Consider the following 16,188-nt stretch of genomic DNA (forward strand, 5'->3'; position numbering starts at 1 on the left):
CTATTTATATATGTAAAATCTATTATCTATATTTGTATCTATCTGTATATCTAGATATAGATATAAATATCTTTATATATTATATACTGCTTTCATATTTTGTGATCATATCTTATGCCTATGTCATGCAAAATAGGTCTTTGCGCACATCTAACCTTATTAACAAATAAAATAAGACATTGAAAAAAAATAACAAAGTATATCCACCCAAATTCCAAAAGAATTGCTCTCAATGCAAGTCTGCCCTGATTCTGTAATACTTGCTGTCAGTGTAAGTAACTTACTTTGGTGTAAGTCTATAAACAGACTTACAGATCAGGCCATATTCCTAAACACCTGCTCTCTGCTTAGCCTCAGTGCAAGTGGTCACTTACACTGAGAGCAAGTCTTTTGGGATTCGATCCACTGTAAAAATTAAATCAAGCACAGAACAATGAGAAAGGGGGATATTAAGAAATATCAAATGAGGGAGCCTGAGGGTGTGTCATATAACACAAGGAGCAGTATGAGACCACAAGGCTGGTCACCAATGAACTAAGAAAATAAGTACAGAAAAAGCAGAGAGGTGAAGCAGAAATGTTAAAATAAGTCCAATAATCAATGCTAGGTGCTGAAATAGTTCCTCCAAAGGCACACACAAGCGAAGCAAAAAACAGAAAAATCCTGGAAGAACACCGCTGGATGCTTCAAGTAGTAAGAATAAGAACTTTTAATAAAAGCTGGTACAAAACAGATAAGCGCTTTTGGGTTGGTAGCCCTTCATCAGATGAATAACAGACATCAAAACTCACAATTTAAACAAAACATCTTCCAATCAGCATCTAGTAAAAAACCCGCCTATTTTTCAGGGTGGGTTTCACTGGGATGACATCATTAAGACCCGGCCCCCTGTGGGCCATCAGCTGTATGGGAAAATCAATATATTTTCAACAACACAATCTGGCTACCATCCATCAAGCTATATAAGAGGTTTGTGGACGATGTGTTTATTTTGTGGGAGGGGGAGCCAGCTCGCTTGGATGAGTTTATATCTTTCCTACATTCCACCACCACGTTTTTCAGATTTACTAAAAGTACCTCCTATACTCAGTTAGATTTTTTGGATGTCACCATAGAACAAACTGAAACAGGTTTTTCCACTGGTATATATAGGAAGGAGTGTTGGAAGAATACTCTCCTTTCATTTGATAGCATGCATCCACGGTATACATTCCCCAACATTGTGGAAGGACAACTAGGCAGGATCTCAAGAGTATGTACTGAGGATTCCTGTTTCGAAGGGGAAATGAGCAAATTGAGAGGTTACTTTGAAGAAAGAGGTTATAGGGGAGATATGGTGAACAAGGTTGTTGAAGGTAGTAAACACAAGAGGAAACATGTGTATAGACCTTGGATGCATCGTCCCATAGATGAACATAATGTAACTTCTAAGAATGGCACCAATATTCTTAAACCTAAAGTAATGTTTACATATAGTAGTAAGATTAATGATATAGGTGAGATTGTTAAAAAGAACTGGAACATTCTAGTAAGTGATGATAAGATTAGGGGTTTAGTAGGATTTAGCCCTTGTATTGCATACAGGAAGAACAAGAGCTTAAAAGATCTGTTATGTGGAGAGTATCATTCCAAAAAACTGAGTTTTAAGTCACAAGCAGGCACTGTACCTTGTGGTACCTGTAAGGCCTGCGCCTTTATCAATAATGACACTACTTTTCTGCATCCTGTCTCAGGTAGAATCTTTTCTTTAAAAGCCAGGGCTACATGTAGAATGAAGGACATTGTTTATCTGGCCAATTGTGGTTCTTGCCCTTGTTTTTATGTGGGCAAAACCAACAATATGTTTAAGGTCAGGATCCTACAGCATTTATCTGCCATTAGGAACAGTGATCAGCACAATGCCCTCTTTAGACATATTCAAGATAATCCCACACACAATTTTAGCTTTAGGGCTATAGTTAATGTTAGTTTGGGTAGAAGGGGTGGAGACATCAAACAATTAACTGAATTAATTGAGTCTAGATGGATTATACAGCTGATGGCCCACAGGGGGCTGGGTCTTAATGATGTCATCCCAGTGAAACCCACCCTGAAAAATAGGCGGGTTTTTTACTAGATGCTGATTGGAAGATGTTTAGTTTAAATTGTGAGTTTTGATTTCTGTTATTCATCTGATGAAGGGCTACCAACCCAAAAGCGCTTATCTGTTTTGTACCAGCTTTTATTAAAAGTTCCTATTTTTACTACTTGAAGCATCCAGCGGTGTTCTTCCAGGATTTTTCTGAGAAATGTTAAAATGCAAGCACAATTGCATGGTGTTGATCCTGCCTAAATTAAGTTACACATGGAAACCTTGACAGGCTTATGATGTCCTACACAGAATCAGCATAGAAAACTAAGCACCTACTTCTGATTACTGTATATTCTACTGAATTAGAGGATTTTTCTGCTACCAGTCGACCATGACATGTTGAGGATGGTAGAAGAGCTACAGAGGTGAAGAATCAAAAGCAGTGATTTAAATGCATGGATACAGACGGTAGAGATGGAAGTGATTAAATAGATGCCAGTAAAAGCCAGTGTCTTAAAAACAAGACTAAAATGTAAACTAAAATAATATAAAGGTATTGGAAGTACTAGACAGATTTAATATTTAGAAACATTGCATTTTCCATACGTTTGCCTTCTTCTAGCCTTTTCTTCATTTGACTCATTCATTCCATCTGTTTCCCCCATTCTACTGGCACCAGTGAATGTAGGTCAAAAGTCAGAGATCATGCCTATCATTCAACAAGGCATTTGATTTTTTTTCTTGCTGTATGCTGTAAGCCCACCTCCTTGAGTCCCACTGTGTACACCAAAGTGGGGGTAGGTTTGGTACATGCTTCCACACATGGCTTACAGCCAAATATAGTGCAAGCACTACTTTGCAAACCAGAGCATGCACTCAGCCCATATTCCTAGGTTGGCACTCAGTGTTTTTCAAGTGTTAGGCTCATAGTAGAGTCAGGATTATGTCCTCCCTTTGGGATGGGTGAGTTGACCTCAGCTGTTCATTCCTCCTTTTACAGCTGGCCCCTTCAGAACTCAAGTTGTTTACCAGTCCTGGGCCATTTGAGTCACAGTCAGAACTTAATGCCTGTAATGCTTAGTCTTACATTTTGTGGTATAAACTTTGGAACTAAGGCATTTAACTATTATTTTGACAAGCATTCCTAGTTCTGTCTGTAGTCTAATACCAAGGCAACATGTCTAATTTCAGGCAGCTCAGATCAGAAAAGCTTTTAGGGACAACATTTTATGCAATATCTTCAGATATAGTGGTAGACAATCTAGATGCAGCTGACTGTTCTTTACTAATGTAAATACTGCTGTTAGTGTTTCTAGTCTACCATGTGAAAATAATTTCATGTTTACTAGTAATGCAGTTTCAAGAAATTGATTTTAAATTTTGGTAGAACTCTTGAAAGGATAACACACAAAGTACTTTATAACTTTATAGATGACCTGTAGATGACATAATGCTTCTATTTTTTTTTCTTAAGTCTCGTCCTTTGAAGGTAAGTCCACAGCAGCCAGCATCATCTGGTCCAGTTCCATCACCACCCAAACCAAAGACACCTCCACTCGATGGAAGCAAACAGCAGACTGAGGAAATTCTAAATGCAATTTTGCCACCAAGGTATAGTTCTAGGATGACTTATGGTTAATGGTATGGTGTTTACTCAGGACAAATGTACTTTGAAAAGCTTTGTCACTACTTTATGAGCAGGTCTTTTGGTCCTAAATGCTCTTTGGTTCTTACTGCTTGTTATATTCTTGCCAGGGTTACATGATTTCAGTGACAACTAAACGGTACAAGATTGTTTATATTGAAATGAACTGACAAATATTGTTTTCCAAATCTTTCATTTTTCTTATACTTAAAGTTTTGGCAACAAGCTAGATATAATAAATAAGTAAGTAAGTGAAATTATAGCACAAATTACTAGGCAGTTTTGGTTGTAGAATAGTATTACATTTTGTAGAACAAAGGCAAGGGGTTTTACCTTGGAAAGACTTTGGGGGAAAAGAAACTTTCAGAAGGTATGGCAAGTTCTCATCCAAAATGTGACTGTTTTCAAACAAGACAATGAATGCATTTTAAATGCCAATATAGATGAAGAATAACATGCCAGGATGATCAGAACTATATGGGACCTTAGGACTCTATGTAGATAAGTAAAAGTATTGCTACACATGATTGGTGATACAATTTTACAAATTGTTAATGCACCTTACTAGAGAATGAAAGATGTATTGTTCACTACTTTAGTCAATCCAAGGATTGTTTTGGGTGTGGGGACTTGGACATTGCTTTGTTGAGTGGTAGAAATGATAATGCTCTCAAGGTTAAAAGAGCTGTATCAGTCTACAAAGAAAATTTTGAGAATGTAGTTGAAGAAGCAGAAGCCTCCACTACACGGGAAAAGGAAAAAACTTACCTCTGTTTTGGTTGATTTAGAAAGATGCAAAAAAAAAAAAAAACAATATATCAAATGTAAATAACTATGAAAAGGAATACATAGAAAATACTTTTAGAAATTGAACAAGCTGGAATACAGAATGATAGTTAATTACCATGCATTATATCCTAGCGGTATGAATTTAGATAGTAACATCACTTTTTGAATGGTGTTAGAGTACTGCAATCTGTTTTTTATTGATTTTAAGAAATGTTTAAATTGTTTTATCAGATGTACTTAAGGTAATGTTATTTAATTCATTATTTAGAGTCATAAGTTTATTATTGTATGATAATTAATACATTTAGAAGAGCAAGATCATAGCATCTGTATGAGGTATATTTTCTGTATGAGACTTTAGAATTTGTAAGGGGAAGAAAATATAAAAAGTATTTTCTATGTGTTCCTTTTCATAGTTATTTACATTTGATAGATTGTTTCATCTATATAGTGGCACTTTAAGAACATGTATATTTGTTGTTCTTTGATTTATTAATTACTTGAATAATGATTGGCATTATGGCTATATAAAGAGATGGTATTTTGTTTTTGAATTGTTCCACAGAAGGCGAATAGCCGAGGTACCAGAACTTGGGGAATAAAGGGTTCCATTTTACCATCTTTTTCTTTGTCAGCGTTAATTTCTAATCTTGGATTGTGTTTTTCTTAGCATTTCATGAGTAGAAGTTGGATGGTGGTGTAGTATTTTGAATTTCTTTGTTATGAGTTCAGTTAACGCTGAGGTATCCAATCCTGGTAATGGCTTGTTGTTTGCGGATTTTTTGAAGGAAAGGGAATGCAAGTTTGCTGATATGGACTTTTGGTCTGTCAATGTATCTGATTCTTTTACAGAAGATTCTAATAATTTAGAGCGTCTCATGTCCAAGGAGGTAATGTTTTTTTTATGACTTAAAATGTTTGGAGAATTATGTCTCCTTGAGCATTACCCCTAGGGGCTTACGCATTGATAGGCTGCCTGCTCGGGGTTTTGCAGGTGATGAAAATGATCTGCTTCTTGAATGGAGGCAAGTCGCGCAGGAATGTACTTTGAACTGGCTTAGAATTCTGATAAAGAGAAACAGCAGAACTGTCGATAAATTGCAGGGGGAGATTGTTGAACTGCAAAAGTTTGATGGAGAAAACCCCTCACACTGCTTTTCAGAGTGCATTCAGAAACATTAATGAGAAGGTTAACAAGGTGAAAGTGGATGTTTTGGAATGCAAAAAGCATAAATTAAACAGAGATGTGAGGGATTTTGTTGATGATGATGTGTACACTTGGCAACGTAAGGGACATCGTTATCGGCAGAAATACAGAGTGCGCATGTCCAGGAAGGAAGATGGGACTTCGTGTTCATTGATGGATACCAGTGGCAGCAGAAACAGTATGTCCTTTGAAGAAATTGGTGTGGAGAGTTTGCCAGAGAGGGCGGAATTAACAGAAAACGCCCAAGAGTCCGGCAAGGTGAGCTCACAGGTGCAAACCCGGTCTCGGAAGAATTAAAGGAGATTTCACAAAAACAACAGATAGAAGTAAGGACATTACTTCATTATGACCCTTTGAGGTCCATCAATGTGTTGGACAATGTGCAGGACAATGAGTATGTAATTTTGGATAATGCCCTGCATATCATAAATGAGCATAACGAGAGTTTGTGTAACGATGAAGTGGTGTGTTCCTCATGCGAAAATGATTTAAATGTAATCAATTTATCTAATATGCCATTGTCTGAGGACATGCATAATGTGTTGTTTAAAGGAACCAGATTCATACCTACTAAGCTTCCCATGTTAGCAGACATCATTGTTGATGTCAAAAAGTTTGTTCGTAAGCTTAATTTGAGAGTTTAGTTTTCTGAATATGAAAAACATTGAAATTTGGAAGTGTGAAGTATTTCTGATAGTGATGATTTGTTAAACTTGAGCATTTATGATATTTTCGATGAGCAAAGTTTTGAAAATGATACTGGTGAAGAGAATGTACTAAATTAGGAAGGGTTTGGAGTGGGTTATGGACATATGATTGTACCACATTTTCCTGCAAATAATATGTTTATGCCCTCTAAACGTTCTACAGCTATTAATGTAGTTGCACACACAGTTTGTGTTAGAGTTGAGCAGGAATATTTTAAATTTTGAAAAACAACAAGATGAATTATAACCTTAATAAAAACGAGTGGTCAGCTCTGAAACAGTTAAGAATTAATTTGGATAAAATAGCTGTTAGACCAGCAGATAAAGGTGGGAATTGGGTCATCATGAATAAGGAACATTATGATAGCATTGTTCAGGATCTGCTAGAGGAAAATGTGTCCACATCCCTCCCCTACCCCCATTAGGGAAACCACAGTAAAAAATTTCTCCAAAGCCAACTTCACGCTTCTTAAGACAGAAGTGGCAAACTTCACGACACCCATGCTGACGGACAATAGAGGTATAACTGCTGAATCCTACACAAATGCACTTTATAAGCACTTACATGAGTGCATGGCTCATGCAATCCCTAACAGAACCAAGATGCTATCCTCCAAAAAAAGGAAGCCAATCTGGTGGTCCCCTGCCATAAACAAACTCTACAACAGAAGAAAGAAACTGTTGCAAAAAATAGTAAAATCCCATGATTGGAGAAACTCCCTGGTCAGCCTCAGTAAGAAGCTGAGATCCCTTATAAAATACTCCAAAGCTAGTTATGAAAATAAAATCACCACTGACTCTAAAGACAACCACAAAGCATTCTACAGCTATGTCAAGAATCTCAATGGCAACACTCAGATCTGCTCTGAGTTACAGCACAAAGGCACTAAATATACAGAACCAACTGATATTGCCAACATCCTGGCAGATAGGTTCAGTGCTACCTTTACCCCCCTGTCACCCCCTAAAGGGCCCATCTCTATACCAGAAGAATGCAAAGTTCCTGTAATCACGGCTGCACAGGTAAGAAACACACTATCCAAAGCCAAGAACACAGCATCCATGGGACCTGATGACATCCCAGGCTGTGTCCTACATGAACTACAGAATGAACTAGCACCCCACCTAAGTACCATGTTCAATCATAGCCTCACCTCAGGCTATGTGCCCACTGAATGGCGCACAGTGACAGTTATCCCAATCCACAAAGGGGGAGCCACCACTGACTCCAGAAACTACCACCCCATTAGCCTAATGAGCCTGGTCTGCAAGGCTATGGAACATATAATCATGGAACTTATAAACAATGACATTGGTAATCTCCAAACTCAGGACCCCACCCAGTTCGGGTTTGTAAAAGGCAGATCATGTCTCCTAAACCTGCTAGACTTCTGTGAAGCAGTCACCAAAGCCGTAGATGAGAGTAAGGTGGTTCACACAGCCTATCTAGATCCCGCCAAGGCTTTCAACAACATCCCCCACTCTGGAATTATAGATAAACTCACTAAACTAGGTATAAATCCGTATGTCACAAGATGGGTTGCCAACTGGCTCACTAACAGAACCCACACTGTGAAAGTAGCAGACTCCAAATCCAACTTCAAACCAGTGACAAGTGGAGTACCACAGGGTTCAGTCCTGGGTCCTCTCCTGTTTGATATCTACTTCTCTGAAGTACAGGCCAACACAGAAGGTCTTTGGCTAACGAAGTTCGCAGATGACTGCAAACTAGGAGCCATAATCAAAACTCCAAAAGATGTGGGCATCCTTCAAAAGGGCCTTGCTGAGACAGATGCCTGGTGTCAAAGCCATGGCCTCAAGCTCAATGCCAAAAAGTGCATTATCATCCCTTTTGGTAAAAACTCAGTACCCATGAACTACCACATAGGCGATAGTCTACTTAACACTGAAAGTGTGATAAGAGACCTTGGGACACAGGTGGACAGTAGTCTCTCTTTTGATAATCACATCACCACAGTAGTCAGGAAATCCTTCTACGTGGCACTCCTCATCACAAAAGGTTTCGCATCCAGGAAAAAAGTGGTCATTGTTCCCCTCTACTCGTCACTCATTAGACCCATTATAGAGTACAATGCCCCTTTTGGTATGAACCTCACAAGACATCTACAACAACTGGAAAGGTCACAGAAATACCTCACAAAGAGGATTACTGGCCTCAAACAGATGCCCTATGCAGACCGTCTCAAAAAACTGCAGCTTTACTCCGTTGCATATCGCCTACTCAGAGGCGATCTCTGCCTAACACATAAAGCTATGTCAAACCCAGAGCTTTTAGACATGCTCCACTTAAAGAAATCCTAATCCCTATGAGCTACATGGTCTAGGGACCTAACCCTTGTCACCACAATAAACAGAACATGCTGGAGGGATAGATTCCTGTCCCAGAGACTTCCCATACTTTGGAACAAACTACTTATCTATATCAAACAAAGCTCCTCATTAGCACTCTTCAAGAAAAATCTTGATGATTGGATGGGAGATAGGAAATTCACCCCAGGGATCACTTCTGTGGCTCTGCTTGACAGTGGCACAGGAAAATAATTTTCTTGGGTGGCGAAAGCCAAGGTACCTTTGGCTAGGCTTATATAGGCCCTAGGGCCAATAGCCTAGTACCTACATATGAACCTATAAGAAGTTGTCAGGTAACCCATTAAAACAATTTAATGATGAACTTTGTGAATTGTTGGAGAAAGGGGAGAGGCTGAGATTTTTAAAAGTCAGTAATGTTAAAAAACTTATGGTGAGTGAACCTAAGCATCCTTATATATATGCCATCCCCAAAATTCATAAATGCATAAATAATCCACCGGGGAGACCCATCATTTCTGGTGTGGGATCATATATATAGAGAAAGTTAACATATTTTTGGATTTCCATTTTAAGAAATACTTGATTAAGGTACCATCTCATATTAAGAACACCAATGATGTCTGTAAAGCATTACATGGTATGAAGTGGACTACAGAATATTTCTGGGTTACAGTTGATGTATCATCTTTGTATACCAATATTAGCAAATTATGGAGTTTGGAAGCCATGAAGAAGATGATGGGAGAAGGTCCCCGTAATACTTTTTTGTTATCTCTTCTTGAATTTAGTTTAACACACTGTTATTTTGTGTGGAAGAGAGATTTTTATTTACAAGTCAAGGGGACCATGATGTGGGGCAGCATTTGCCCCATCTTATCCATCATCTATATGGGAGAATGTGAAAAGGAATTTATGCTTCGTAACCCTTATTTTGTTAATAATGTTGCTTTTTACAAACAATATATTGATTATCTCATTTTCATATGTAGAGGCAGCCAGTCGTTGTTTTTGAAGTTTATGCAGGATCTTAATGAGAATACACATGGGCTGAAATTTGTTTGGGAATGTCAGTCTAAAAACATAGCATTTCTGGATGCTGAGTTTTATACTGGAGAGCAGGATATAGTCCAATATAGACCTTATAGAAAACCTAATTCTGTAAACAATTTTTTTGCATGCCAGTAGTATGCATCCTCCCCATCTAATCAGGGCATTCCAGAGGGTGAATTCAGGAGGATTTGTAGAAATACCTCTGAACCTCAAGTTCGTGAAAAGTTTTTGAATGAAGTACAGGAGAGGTTATCATCCAGAGGATATTCTGAGATGGCTCTTTCTAGGATTAAGCATAAGTTGTGTGGGAAAGGTCATCATGGCTGGAATTGTTTTAATAGGGAACATCAGTATCAAGATGAAACTGACAAGTTATTTTTTGTAACTAAGTTCTCTAATTTTTCAGGGATGTTGGAAAAAAAATTGTGTGGCAATTCATGCACATAGTTGTACATGATGTGTTGGTTGGTAGGTTATTTCCCAGGCACATCACTTTTTCATACAACAGATATAGTAATTTGAAGGAGCTACTCACTAAGAAACTAGACTGCCCTAAGGATGGAAGCAATGTAGGCATGCACAGATGTAGACAATGTTCAGTGTGCAATAGTGTTAGAAACTTAGCATGGTGTAAAGATCAATGGTAAAAGCTATTATGCTTTTGAAAGGTTTGATTGTCATTCCCAAAGGTGATCTATGTTATTGGATGTAACTGTGCTAGGCCACTCTGGTACATAGGTCAGACCATGAGGAAGTTGAAGGTATGTATTTTAGAGCATTTAGGTGACATTAGGAGAAATAACATAGATAGCCCAGTGGCTTCTCATTTCATGTCCGTGCACAATGGTGTAGTAGAGGGGTTTAGTTTCAATGTGTTGGCACAACTAAGGGGTTCTTTAGGCAACTTTAAAAAGGAATTGAACAAATTGGAATGCAGAATGATAGTTAATTATCATACATTATATCCTAGGGGTATGAATTTAAATAGTAACATCACTTTTTGAATGGTGTTAGAGTACTGTAATCTGTTTTTTATTGATTCCAAGAAACGTTTTAAATTGTTTTATCAGATGTACTTAAGGTAATGTTATTTAATTCATTATTTAGAGTCATAAGTTTATTATTGTATGATAATTAATGCATTTAGAAGAGCTAGATCATAGCATCTGTATGAGGTATATTTTCTGTATGAGACTTTAGAATTTGTAAGGGGAAGAAAATATAAAAGTATTTTCTATGTATTTCTATGTGTTCCTTTTCATAGTTATTTACATTTGATAGATTGTTTCATCTATATAATGGCACTTTAAGAGCATGGATATTTGTTGTTCTTTGACTGATTAATTAATTAATTGAATAATGATTGGCATTATGGCTATATAAAGAGATGGTGTTTTGTTTTTGAATTGTTCCACAGAAGGTGAATAGCCGAGGTACCAGAACTTGGGGAATAAATTGTTCCATTTTACCATCTTTTTCTTTGTCAGCATTAATTTCTCATCTTGGATTGTGTTTTTTTTTTGCATTTCACGAGTAAAGTTGGATGGTGATGTAATATTTTGATTTAGAAAGATAGAATGTTGTTACATGGAGGTGTGAAAATGATAAAATTATAGAATATGAATGATATTTTGTAGGAAGTAGAGAATTTCCTTATCAGAAAATTCAACAGAGGATGTCAACACATAGTAGAATTTGTTAGATGTAGGGAGATGGTTGTAGAACTAAACTTTATGTATCACTAGTTTAGGGTTTATCTGAAGCATATGTTTGATTTTAGGAAGACTGGACAGCTGATAATTTCCTTTGCAGTCCAGAGGGACAGGCATGTAGTTGCCAAGCAAACCTTTTCTATGTTCGTTGCCAGTTGCATTGTCTGTTACCATTGGGTCTAGAACTGACTAGTGGAAAACGCTGCTGTCAGAGGTCACTCCAACAGTAGTGCTAATATTTCCTTTGCTTGCTTTGGGAATGTTTCCACTGCACCTGTCCATTCCAATGACACTTGGTGTCTTGCCTATTGCTTTACCAAAAAACACTGCTTTAATTGTGATTCTAGAAGTTGGGTTACTTTTGTACTAGGACTTAGCCTTAAGAGCTTTGGTCCTTAGTCTGGCATCCAGCTTCTTCCACCAGATGATCTATTGCTTGAGATTCAATTCAGCAATCGGACCAGTCAAATAATATTCCAAATGATAGCTACAATAATGCATTTTTGCCATTTTATTTGATTTCTAATAGCTTCTTCTTGATGGGCCACACATAAGTCCCTGCCATGCCTCTGTGTGTATGCAGCCTCTACATCCAGGGTCAGCTATTGGAGCTCCCTGGAGGTCATGCAATAATATTCTTATATATTGCTTCTTTGTGGTGTAGTGTAAATATCAAATCTTCATTGTTTTTTTATTTACAAGCAGTATGCTCACTGATATTGGCAGCAAACTAGAGGAATTAAGGGTTAGGTACTGTTATGTAGTTAGAGCAAAATATCCTAGAGTGCACCATCACTGTTTGCATGCATCCCTGAGCACAGGATTTTCCAAACAAAATGTGTAATTGTGCATGATTAGTAGAGAGGAAGACCCAATTATTTATGTACGTATGTATTTATTTATTTACTAGGATAGTTCAACTGAGCTCAGAAGGACAATTTTCACACAATCCCATGAAGAAACATTCCAGGGAAAATAAAATACAGGTTGAAATCAATAATAAAGTAGAACTATAGTAATATCCATATTTACATATATACATATATGAAGTAAAATTTCACATTGCATATCATTAGATAGCATTTATAGGAATCATTCAGAAAAAAATTGATTTGAAAAAAATGATGGGATTTGTTGGTTGGTTATGAAAAGATAAATAGTTATGACATTACCCATCAAGGAGAGGCAATTCATGGATCCACTGATAGGGTAAGAACATACCTGTTATTTTCTTTGGACTGCCATTTCACCTTAGTTGCACATTAACATTTTGCCCCTGCACGTGGCAATCAACATATATGCCATTATTTTGTTTCGGCCTAGCATATCATGTAGCGATCTCATTTTGTTCACAGTCCTAAGCAACTTGTAATGCAGTAGGGTTCAAATGCCAAGCTCATTTTTGAATTGCAGTGGCAAGCCTGCCCATGCCATATTTACTGTTTACAGAACTTTTTTCTTAGCAGGTGGAAATAACTACAAATTTTTGGCTGCAGTAGAACTAGTCCATAAATAAAATGTCTCTTACCAAAATGAGAATCTAAAATAATAATTCTAGTCTTCTCAGTAGTTATCCTTGCATATGTGCAACTTCTGATTTTTTTCATTCCAGAATATCTATTTGAAGATAAGCCCTGAACAAAATAAAAGTTTGATGTTTTCTTTATATGCAAACATTAAATCAGTAATATGATATTGCACTCTCACTTTCAGAAACGTGTGACTGTGACTGTTCTCAATTTTAAATAAACATAGGTAGATTAGCATGTGAAGATGGAAAGGGTGCACCCATTCATCATCATCATCAGCCCCTTTTCCCATTTTTTCTACACGGGGTCAGGGTATCATGTTAACTGTCACCAACTTTCTCGATTCAATGCCACAATCTTGTCTTCTTCAACATTTATGCCTGACTGTCGCAGATCTTCTTTCACACAATCCATCCACCTCTTTGCTGGACATCCCCGTTTCCTCTTACCCTCTTCCTGTTTGTCCCAAATCTTCCTCACCAGATTGTCTTCTGCTTTTCTGCACATGTGCCCAAACCACTGTAATCTGTTCTTTTTGATCTTTTCTGCAATTGGAGCTATTTTGGCTTCTGCTCTTATGTCCTTGTTTCTTCATTTGTTCCACAGTGTGCATCCTGCCACCCTTCTCAGGCACTTCATTTCCATCACCTCTAGCTTCCACTGTTCTGCCTTTACTGCCCAGGTTTCTGTACCATACAGTAGTACTGGTTGCACCACTGTCTTGTACACCTTACTTTTCAGCTTCTTTGGCATTCTTCTGTCATAGACTACATCTGAGACTCTATGCCAGTTGACTGCAGCCCCTCTGATTCTAGCTTTGGACCTCTTTATTCGGACTTCCCTTCTCCTCAACCACCCCTCCCAAATACGTGAAGTTGTTTACCTGTTCCACTATCTTCCCTTCTATCTCTATTCTCAACTTCTTCTGATTTCCCCAATTTGCTGCCATTACCACCGTCTTATCTGTGCCTTCAGTTTTGCATTCCATTCGCCTATCCTTTGCTGAAGTTATAGCTCAGAGTCAGCCTGTAATGCCACATCATCTGCATACAGCAACTTTGTTGATCTGTCCCCTCCAACCTGTTTGCTAATGTAGTCCACCTAAAGGGTGCATACAGGGCACCAGTAGAGAAAAATATTGTTAAGACAAAATTAAGTTTGGTAATACAACCTGAGACAGGTGAGGTTATTTTAGAATATGTTAGATTCATAGATAAAGCTATGCTTAGTATTTATGTAAAAACTATCCTCATCTAGTAAAACTAGTACTTTTTCAGGCCAATGAAGTATAGAAATTGTTTGGCAAAAAAAGGCTGAAATTCCTATTCTAGGAACCTTACTTAACACATTATTTAATTAATATTCATAAATAACTAAACCAGCATTCTGTAAAATGTTATTGTAACTTGAAACAGTTTCTGTGGTGGTCTAGTAGGATTTTGTATATCTTTGGGAGGCAGTAAAATGTGAAGATATAAGGATTCTTGACAATAAAATGTTTTCAAAGTTTTAGTGCTGTGGTGGTATCTCAGTAGTCTAAACTCTCACCATTACTTAGTAAATCATAAAACTCAATTTTCATAAACTTGAAAAATCACCTTGTAAATGTATATAATCTTCTTCTAATAGATATTTCTAACTTATTTTAGCATAATGTAAGATTCAGTGCCATTATATGTTTCCCTTTGCCTGCAGTTTTAGAAATTAAATATGTATTGTATGCCAGATGTTTAAAAGTGTTTCATTCCTTGTTAGACTATAATGAACATTTTTCAGGGGTTGGGAGGGTGGCCTAATGGTTAAGGTGTTTGCCTTACAAACACAAGGTGCAGGGTTTGAGTCTCACAAGGGATACTTGGCTAAGCTTAAAATGGCTTGCAAGGGCAGTTAGCCTAGTACTAATCTATGAATCTATGAATCATATTCTGCAAATATTCATTGAACATTGTAAGTCAGATTTTAACATTGCAGAAAAAAAATCTTTCATGGTATCATTAATTAATTGTATAATAAAAGTGCATATAGTTGTAATACATTAAGTATCTAAGAAGTAGTAAGCACTGACCATATTGCTGTCATCAGAACTGGAAAAATGCATTGTCTAAATCAGCAGGACTTGTAGCATTATCCAGTATTGTCTAAAGAGAAAAAGCCTTGCTACCGAAGTTATTAAAATGACCACACCTCTCAACATCATTGCTCAGGAATTCTGAAAAGAGGCAAAAATAACTTGGAAGAGGGGGTATACAAAGGGACAACATCAGAGACATATTTCCAATATTGCTCTTGTAATCTTAGAATGTTGTTATAATAACAGGTTTTGATTTAACAAGCATTTTCTAAAGGATAGGAATGCCACAAAACTACAAATTTTATGAAGAACGGACCAAAATATGAACCAGATGAGTGGTATGACAATGATACAACAAAAGTGACTTTCTCACCAGTTTAAAATATACATTTTCATTTGGTGTAGCTACAAAATGGTTGGAATATGTTTTAAACCAAGAGGTAAGATTCTGAGCTCAATGTTATCAATTCATAACCTGAGATTTTAACCACATTTGACTCATCACATTTACAGACAGTTAGTGTTAACATGAATATCTTTATTTTTAAAAACAATGTCACTGGCATTGATGAGGGCAAATCTGTGCACACAGCATACCTTGACTTGGCAAAGGCTTTCAACACAATCCCACATTCAGGCCTTACGAATAAACTTAGCAAACTGAATGTAAACTCCTTTGTTGTAAGATGGGTTGCCAACTTTCTCACAAACTGGACACATAGTATCAAAGCAGGTGACTGCACATCGACCAGCAGACCTGTTGCCAGCAGGGTACCACAGGAATAAGTACTAGGCCCCCTACTGTTTGGTATATACTTCTCAGAAGTTCAGGTCAAAATTAAAGGGTTGTGGCTGACCAAGTTTGCAAATGACTACAAACTAGGTGCAATCATTGAATCTACAAATGATGTCAGTATACTCCAGGAGGGTCTCACACAGACCAGCGACTGGTGTATTAGTCAGTCTCAAACTGAATGAAAAGAATTACATCATCATTCCCTTCAGCACAAACAATTCCCCTTCATAATATCAAATCAACAACAATACCCTAAGTACCCATGAAGTGGTAAGGGACC

At 37.3% G+C, this 16,188-nt stretch overlaps 1 protein-coding gene across 1 annotated transcript in view; it reads left to right on the plus strand.

The window, feature by feature from the left end:
* The window catches only part of DNALI1 (dynein axonemal light intermediate chain 1), a 787,801-nt gene that overhangs the window by 11,347 nt on the left and 760,266 nt on the right, over nt 1-16,188 (plus strand). The window contains exon 2 of the mRNA XM_044083710.1: nt 3,546-3,682. Coding sequence (XP_043939645.1) covers nt 3,546-3,682 — 137 coding nt within the window. The remainder of the gene's footprint in view (nt 1-3,545; nt 3,683-16,188) is intronic.

This window comes from Protopterus annectens, chromosome 1.part1 (assembly GCF_019279795.1).
Source record: "Protopterus annectens isolate FY-2018-M chromosome 1.part1, PAN1.0, whole genome shotgun sequence".
Taxonomy (NCBI): Eukaryota; Metazoa; Chordata; order Ceratodontiformes; family Protopteridae; genus Protopterus; species Protopterus annectens.